This window comes from Cervus canadensis, chromosome 19 (genome assembly GCF_019320065.1).
Source record: "Cervus canadensis isolate Bull #8, Minnesota chromosome 19, ASM1932006v1, whole genome shotgun sequence".
NCBI classification, from domain to species: domain Eukaryota; kingdom Metazoa; phylum Chordata; class Mammalia; order Artiodactyla; family Cervidae; genus Cervus; species Cervus canadensis.
In genome coordinates, this window is record NC_057404.1 from 7,409,305 (window position 1) to 7,418,474 (window position 9,170).

General features: G+C 40.2%; 1 protein-coding gene across 1 annotated transcript; it reads right to left on the reverse strand.

Moving 5' to 3' along the window:
* Positions 1-4,004: 4,004 nt before the first annotated feature.
* Positions 4,005-4,659, reverse strand: LOC122422033 (eukaryotic translation initiation factor 1-like). The gene has a single exon (XM_043438206.1). The coding sequence runs from the start codon at positions 4,534-4,536 to the stop codon at positions 4,192-4,194; it is 345 nt and encodes a 114-aa protein (XP_043294141.1). The 5' UTR covers positions 4,537-4,659; the 3' UTR covers positions 4,005-4,191.
* Between the last annotated feature and the right edge of the window lie 4,511 nt (positions 4,660-9,170).

Sequence of the window (9,170 nt, forward strand, 5' to 3'; positions counted from 1 at the left end):
GAATTTGCAACTACAGCGGGACATGGCTATAAGACCTTCATATTTCACAGTCAAGATACCAGCCACCTTTCCGGTAGACTGCCCTCTGCTGATCATCCCAATTATTTTTGCTGAGTTCGTGAATTCCTTTCTGCCCTCTAAACCAGAGTCCTCTCTTTTAGACACTAGAATCAGTGAAAGATCCCAATCCTCCAGAGGCCACTCTTCAAATTCCTTTTCTTTTAGTTGTCTCAAAGACCTTGAACTAGTCAACATGGGACTTCCTGCTAACTAAAATCCACAACTAACTTCTACCTACCTAGCCCCTCGATTGTCAATTACCTATCATTCATTTAGAATACAGATTTTGACAAATCATATAAGCCTCATTAAATTGGCCAGATATTCTTTGTTTGCTCCTCCAAATCCGCTCTCCAGTATTCTCTGCCCTGTGCACCTAGATGCTGGAAGTATGGGCTGCCATGGAGTTCACTACATGTACAAAGCTTTCTTACTTTCTGGATTCCAGTTGAACGCAGCCAGTGGGGTGCTTTGGCAGGAGATGAGGCCAAGGGTTAACAATGCTGCCTTTCCCTCCCAAAGGCCACGATTTCAATAGCTCTTTCCTCCAGCTACAGCTGCAGCTACTGCTATAGTTCCTTCAAGATTCCAGGAATTATGGGCTCCTATCCTTCCAAGCCTGGAGGCACCAAGAGCTCCTGCTGTTGTTAGCCTTTGCTAGCTTCTTTTAACCTTTGTAAACAGTCTCTTCAACAAATTCTTCTCTTTAACCACTGACTTCCTGCCGGGACCCTGTCTGATAGACCAAGGTACAACCATAATTCCCTACTCTCCTGAATGTGGTTGCTATTTAGAAAAATTACCAATCAATCTCTCCTACTCTACAGTCTCTAAATCAGGATTATTTCAAGGAACTCAAAGTTACAGTTCTCCCCACTAAGGTGAAACTCTGAAGGGTCAGCTGAGGCATTGCCCTATGAACAACAGATCAGTATCTTTCCCTTAATTGGTGCTCCCTGGAATGGAGATTCACACCCGCTTTCCCCTCTCTATAGCTGAGCATTCAGCTGTACTATCCCTAAGAAGTGACTCCTTTCCAGGGTTAACAATTCAGCCTCTATCCAGAGGCTTGGGGAAGCATATGCAAAAGAATTCCCCCGTGGGTCCTGAAGTTAGCAAGCCCCATGACTTAGACACACTAAAGAAACATAAGGAAAATCATGATTTAAAGTATCAGAAGGCATGTTTATTATATAAACATCTCAGCAAAAGCACTGTGCTCAGTAAAAACTACATTTTACTCTCTTTAAAATGATTTTGATGTATTAGCCAGTAGTATGAATTCTTATCCACTTTGGCCCAGTCGCTTCATTCATTCTGGGGCTATTGGTAATTCTCCTCTGACCTTCCCCAGTAACATATTGGACACTTTCAGAGATGGGGGATTCATCTTTTGGTGTCATATCTTTTTGGCCTTTTATACAATTCGTGACAGTCTTATGGCAAGTATACTGGGGTGGTTTGCTTTCCCTCCTCCAGCGGATCATGTTTTGTCAGAGCTCTGCCATGAGCCATCAGTATTGGGTGTCCCTGCACAGCGTGGCTCATAGCTTCATTGAATTACACAAGCTCCTTCACCACAACAAGGCAGTGATCCATGAAGGGGTTTTGCAGTCAGCATGTCAGCAAATCTGGAAGGCCTAGTAGTGGCCACAGGACTGGAAAAGGTTGATCCTCATCCCAGTCCCCAAGAAGGGTAGTACTAAACAATGTGCTAACCATCAGAAAATTACACTCTTCTCCCGTGTTAGTAAGGTCATGCTTAAAATCTTGCATGCTAGGCTTCAGCATTATGCGAATCAAAAACTTCCAGATATCCAAACTGGGTTTAGAAAAGGAAGAGAAACTAGAGATCAAATTGCCAACATTTGCTGGATTACAGAGAAAACAAGGGAGTTTCAGAAAAACATCTATCTCTTTTCATCGACTATGCTAAAGCCTTTGTGTGGATCATGACAAACTGTTTCCACAGCTCTTAGAGAGAAAGGAATACCAGACCATCTTACCTGTCTTCTGAGAAACCTGCATATGGGTCAAGAAGCTACAGTTAGAACCCTGTATGGAACAAGTGATTGGTTCAAGATCGAGAAAGGAGTATGGCAGGGCTGTCTGCTGTCACCCTGTTTATATAACCTATATCTGAGCACATTGTGAGAAATGCTGGGCTAGATGAGTTACAAGCTGGAGTCAAGATATGCAGATGATACCACTCTAACGGCAGAAAGTGAAGAGGAACTGAAGAGCCTCCTGATGAAAGTAAAAGAGGAGAGTGAAAAAGCTGGTTTAAAACTCAACATTCAAAAAACGAAGGTCACTTCACGGCAAATAGATGGGGAAACAATGGAAACTGTGAGAGACTTTATTTTCTTGGTCTCCAAAATTGCTGCAGATGGTGACTGCAGCCATGAAATTAAAAGAGGTTTGCTCCTTGGAAGAAAAGCTGTGACCAACCTAGACAGCATATTAAAAAACAGAGACATCACTTTGCTGACAAAGGTCCACCTAGTTAAAGCTATGGTTTTTTTTTGTAGTCATGTATGGATGTAAGAGTTGGACCATAAAGAAAACTGAGCGCAGAAGAATTGATGCTTTTGAACTGTGATGTTGGAAAATACTCTTGGAGAGTCCCTTGGTCTGCAGGGAGATCAAACCAGTCCATCCTAAAGGAAATCAGTCCTGAATGTTCATTGGAAGGACTGATGCTGAAGCTGAAACTCCAATACTTTGGCCACCTGATGTGAAGAACTGACTCATTGGAAAAAGCCTGATGCTAGGAAAGATTGAAGGTGGGAGGAGAAGGGAACAACAGAGGATGAGATGGTTGGATGGCATCACTGACTCAATGGACATGAGTTTGAGCAAGCTCCAGGAGTTGGTGATGGACAGAGAGGCCTGGCATCCCGCAGTCCATGGGGTCACAAAGAGTCAGACACGACTGAGGGACTGTAAACTGAAATGACTACACCAATTAGAGTTTCAAATATGTCTAGATTAGTGTGTGGACTAAGCACATTCACTGCTGAATGGAATTATTTTTTAAAAACATAAAGGCTTTTTTGATATTTTAATATGTATTAATTTGGCTGCTCTAGTTGCAGCATGTTGGATCTTCCATCTTCATTGAGGCATGTGAACTCCTAGTTGCAACATGTAGGATCTGGCTCCTTGACCAAGGATCCAACCTGATCCAGGAGCACTGAATCTTAACCACTGGACCATCACAGGAGTCCCCACAATGCCTTATTCTTCACACTGGATAATTAGAGTTTTAGATTTCTGCCATTATATAAAATTAAGTACCGAGGTGTTCTATAAAGGCTCTCATTAGACTTCTTTGCAACACTTCATTACAACTTTTTTTTGTTTGTTTTGAAATTGTGGTAAAAAAAATAAACATAAAATTTACTATTACTCATTTTTTAAGTGTACTTTTCAGTGGCATTAAATACATTCACATTGTTGTGTAACTATCACCACCATCCATCTCTGAAACTTTTTCATCCCAAGTTGAAACTCTTACGTCCATTAACAAACGACTCTCCATTCCTCCCTCTTTTCAGCCTCCAGAAACCATTATTACACTTTTTGTATCTATGAATTTGACTATTCTAGTGACCTCATGTAAGTAGCATCAGACAGTATTTGTCATTTTGTGTCTGTCTCATGTCACTTAACAATATTTTCAAAGTTCATCCACATTGTAGCATGTTACCAGACTTTCCTTCCTTTTCAAAACTGAATAAGATTCCATTGTACATATATGCCACACTCAGTTTATTTGTTTTTCATCTAAGGACAACTGGATTTTTTTTCTCATCTTTTAGCTACTGTGAATAATGCTGCTATGAACATGGGTCTACAAATTCTCTTTGAGACTCTGCTTCAGTTCTTTTGAATATATACCCAGAAGTGAAACTGGTGGATCATTTGGTAATTCTGTTTAATTTTTTTTTTTTTTTGGCTCTTTTCAGTTTATTGCATGAAGGAGTTACACTAGTCCAAGTTAAAAGCAGACCCCAAATGGTTACATTATACAAGCTGTGAGGTTTTTAAACTTGTGACAAGGGACAGAAGGGAAATTCTACTCATTGCAAGGAAATCCTCACTTAAGCTTCAGTGAGCCAAAAGCACTTAAAACCCATGAACCTTCAGCTGGTCGTCCTTAGCCAGTCCAATCTCTACCAGGAACTGGCATATGTTCTTGCACTGGTCACCACCCTGTAGCTGAATTACTTCTCCATATTCTGGATGCTCAATTACAGTACCATTGCAGGCAAATTTCTTCTTAAACGCCTTCACTAGTTTCTTTTTATCGTAATCATCAGCGATCCCTTGGACAGTAGTAAGGGTCTTCCTGCCGTTTCTCTGTTGAATTCTTATATGGATATAATCCTCAGTGCCAGCAGGAAGCAGATCATCACCCTTACTTGCATCAGCAAAGGGGTCGAAAGAGTGGAGGTTCTGGATAGCGGACATACGATACGATTCCTTTTCCTCGGTGGAAACGGCCTGCGGAAGGCGGCGGCGGGAGAAGGCGGGCAGGGGGGACGGAGCATCGGGAAGCGAGGGGGCTCAAGGGGGAGGCTGCTGAGTCCTTGGCGGCGGCTCAGTGACTGGGGAATTCTGTTTAATTTTTTTGAGGAACCATCATACCATCATCCACAGCGGTTGCACCATCTTACATTTCCATCAGCAATGCATCAGGGTTCCAGCTTGTCTACATCTTTGTCAACACTTTATTACTTTGTTTTTTTTTTTAAACAATAGCTATCCTAATGGGTGTGAGGTGATGTGATATTGTGGTTTTGATATGCATTTCCCTAGTGATTAATGATGTCAAGCATCTTTTCATGTGTGTATTGGCATTTGTATATCTTATTTAGAGAAGTAAGTATCTATTCATGTCCTTTGCTCATTTTTGAATCAAGTTGTTTGTTTTATTGTTGAGTTGTTGGAGATTTAAATATATATATATATATATATTCTCAATATTAATCCCTTATTCAGATAGATGATTTGCAAGTATTTTCTCCTATTTTGTGTGTTAACTTTTCTCTAACTTGATAGTGTCCTTTGATGCAAAAAAATATTACATTTTGATGAAGTCCAATTATTTTGTCACTTATGCTTTTGGTGTCATATCTAAAAAATCATTGTCAAACCCATTGTCATAAGATTTTCCCCTATATTTTCTTCCAAGGCTTTTACAGTTTTAGCTGTTTTATAGTTTTAGTTGTTAAGCTGTCTTTGATCCACTTTTAGTTAATTTTGCATTTGGTGTAAGAGTCCTACTACATTCTTTTGCAAGTGGATATCTAGTTTTCCCAGCATTATTTGTTGAAGAGACTATCCTTTCTCTCTTGAAGGGTCTTAGCCTTGTCAGAATCACTTGACAGTATATTTGAGGAATCATCTCAAGCTTTTAACCATAGAAGGTTATTCTTATCTTTCTTTCCAGGCAGAATTTTTAATTTGAATAAATGCCACTATAATTATCAACATTTATGGATGTTTAAGCAACTATGATGCAAGAGATCAAATTAAATGCAAGGGATACATGGAGAAAAAAGATATGGGCTCTGGTTATGAAACTACCAATTTATTGGGGGAGATAGAATATCTCATTAAAAAATGACCACAAATAGAGGATAGCACATGCTAATTTAAAAATAAATAGCACAGAGATTACATGTCTTGAGAGTTCAGAGCTTGTGGTTTTATGGATGGATTTTAAGCATTAAAATATCAGTAGGTGCAGAAATATTCACAGCAGTTTTATTCATATTGGCGCAATTCAAGTGGCGCAATGGTGAAGAACCCACCTGCCAATGCAGGAGATGCAAGAGACACAGGTTGGATCAATCCCTGGGGTGGAGAAGATCCCCTCGAGTAGGAAATAGAAACCCAGTCCAGGATTCTTACCTGGAAAATTCTATGGACAGAGGAGCCTGGCGGGCTTCAGTCTGTGGGATCACAAAGAGTCAGACAACTAAGCAACTAAGCACATTATCTATATCAGCAAAAAGAATGGAAGTTACGCAAATGTCCATCAGCTGATGAACTGGATAAGCCATATGTGCTCATATTGAATAATGAAATATTATTCAGCAGTCAAAAGAAAGTGGTGATTGCCACATGGATGAACCTTAAAAACATTATGCTAAGTGGAAGAAACCAGCCACAAAGGACCACATATTGTGTTACTCCATTTTTATAAACTGTCAAGAATAAGGAAATCCATACAAACAGAAAGTAAATTACTGGTTTCCTAGGTCTGGACAGAAAGGAGGGAAGGGAGGAGAGAGGAATGGAAAGTGACTGCTAATGGGCATAGAATTTGTTTTGGGGCTGATGAGAGTATTTTGAAACTGATTATGATGGTAATTATGCAACTCTGTAAATGGTTGAATTGTATGGTATGCAAGTTGTATTCCAATAAAGTTGTTAATTTAAAAATAGCCTCACCAATCCTATCTGTCCAGGTAAAAATGTGAATTTTATCATATGTGAACTACATCTCAACAAAGCAGTTATTACAAATGGAAGAAAAGAGGACTTCCCTGGCAGTCCAATGGTTAAGACTCTGGTCTTCCAATACAGGGGGCACAGGTTCAGTCCCTCGTTGGGGAACTAAGATCCTGCACAGTGAGGCAAAAAAAATTAAAAAGAAAACATACCAAAGATTCCAATCAGTAATCCAGAAAGAACTATAGTCTGGGCCAGATGACCTGTTTCTCTTAGGTTTATAGAATCCTATCTGAAGCAATGCAAAAGTATGAATTTTTAATATCTGAGACAGTGGGCAATTATTGAATGTTTTTGTTTAAGGTAATGATACACTAATGTGTTTTAGAAATACTGATACTGGTGGCTCTCATTAGGCTGGACTGGAATGGAGAGGGACTGGAAGAATAAAACCTGCTGAAGTAGCTGTTAAAATATTCTAGAATAGTAGTTTCCAAATGCTGACCAACAGTGTCAGCATCACCTAGGAATTTGTTAGAAAGGCAAATTCTTGGTTCCCACCTCAGAGCTAGAATCAGAAACTCTACATTAGGGTTCAACAGTTTGTGTTTTAATACATCCTCTTGGAGATTCTGATACAGGAAAATATTTAAGAATATTTCTGCTCTAGGAGAAAAGTAATGGGCATCTGAGAGACAGTGGTAATGATGTACATGAAGAAACGCTTGTAATATGTAGGTAATGTATTTCCCGTCAACTATTTGAAAATAAAGGCAAGAGGAAGGAAAGAAGCACAGAAGATTCACAGATTTTCTCTGTTGTCATTAACAAATATAGGGAGGAGAGGTAGAGGTGCTAGTATAGGAAGAAGACAATGAATTCAAATATTTACATTCTGAGCTGATTTACGAAGTGGACACTGTTAATTGCCTGTCCAAATTCGATTCTCTCACTGTTGGTCTTTTTTTTTCACTGTTGGTCTTTATATGGACTGGAACCTGGTGGTCTGGAGTCGACAATGAGAAAGTGAAAGAAGGAAAGAGGCTAATATTCCCCAGGTTACACAGCCAGCCTTCACGCTCCAGGGAATTAGCCAGAAATAGAGAGAGAGAGAGAGAGAGAGAAAGGAAGATACGGGGACCCAAGCTCTGATGGAGCAAAGGTGTTTTATTCAACATGGTGTGGGCATGTATACTGTCTTACAAGGTAGTTATTCACAGCAAAGATAAAGATTAAAATTCCAGACTTACAAAACATAAAGTGATCCATATGAAAGAGAGAGAGTTGTAAACAATCACTTTTACCATATGGTTCATAAGAAGGAAGAGGGTACTTATCACCGCATTGGTTTTGAAAAACTAACGAAGGAAATGCGTGGATTCCTCAGCCCCAGGAGAGGCTTGCCTCTCCTCTTAATTCCTGAATATTCAGGAATTAATAAGGAACAGAGGATTCATGACAGATACAAAACAGCACACAGGAAGCCTCCTGTTAAATGCTTCCTGACGCCTCACCTGCCCCATTTCCTTCTTAGCTAAGTCCCTTTTTGTTCAAGTGTTCATGCTCCATGTGGCCATGTACGTCAGGGAGTATGCACACCTCCCTAACCTAACAGGTGACTGTTGGCTGATAGTAGTTACAGTTGTAATAATTAGGTTAGGCATGAGCATGTTCTATAATTCTGGCCAGTGAGCAATGAGGGGAGATCTGCTGGGGTTCTGAGATGGAAGAAGGAGCTTTCTTTAAAAGGACATAAATCAGGGTCATTCCTTTGTTCCCTGCCTCTAGGTTAGCTGATCCACACAGTCAAAGGTTTTGGCATAGTCAATAAAGCAGAAATAGATGTTTTTCTGGAACTCTCTTGCTTTTTCGATGATCTAGCAGATGTTGGCAATTTGATCTCTGGTTCCTCTGCCTTTTCTAAAACCAGCTTGAACATCTGTAAGTTCACGGTTCACATATTGCTAAAGCCCAGCTTGGAGAATTTTGAGCATTACTTTACTAGCGCGTGAGATGAGTGCAATTGTGCAGTAGTTTGAGCATTCTTTGGCATTGCCTTTCCTTGGGATTGGAATGAAAATTAATCTTTTCCAGTCCTGTGCCCACTGCTGAGTTTTCCAAATTTGCTGATATGCTGAATGCAGCACTCTCACAGCATCATCTTTCAGGATTTGAAATAGCTCAACTGGAATTCCATCACCTCCACTAGCTTTGTTCATAGGGATGCTTCCTAAGGCCCACCTGACTTCACATTCCAGGATGTCTGGCTCTAGGTAAGTGATCACATCATTGTGATTTTCTGGGTCATGAAGATCTTTTTTGTACTATTCTTCTGTGTATTCTTGCCACCTCTTCTTAATATCTTCTGCTTCTGTTAGGGTTAGGGTTAGGGTGTGAAAAATTCTGAAAGAGATGGGAATACCAGACCACCTGACCTGCCTCTTGTAAAACCTGTATGCAAGTCAGGAAGCAACAGTTAGAACTGGACATGGAACAACAGACTGGTTCCAAATAGGAGAAGGAGTACGTCAAGGCTGTATAATGTCACCCTGCTTATTTAACTTATATGCAGACTACATCACGCTGGGCTGGAAGAAGCACATGCTGGAATCAAGATTGCCGGGAGAAATATCAATAACCTCAGA

Bases quoted from the DNA above. Each gene is read 5' to 3' on its own strand.
- LOC122422033 (XM_043438206.1), bottom strand. From the start codon at position 4,536: ATGTCCGCTATCCAGAACCTCCACTCTTTCGACCCCTTTGCTGATGCA.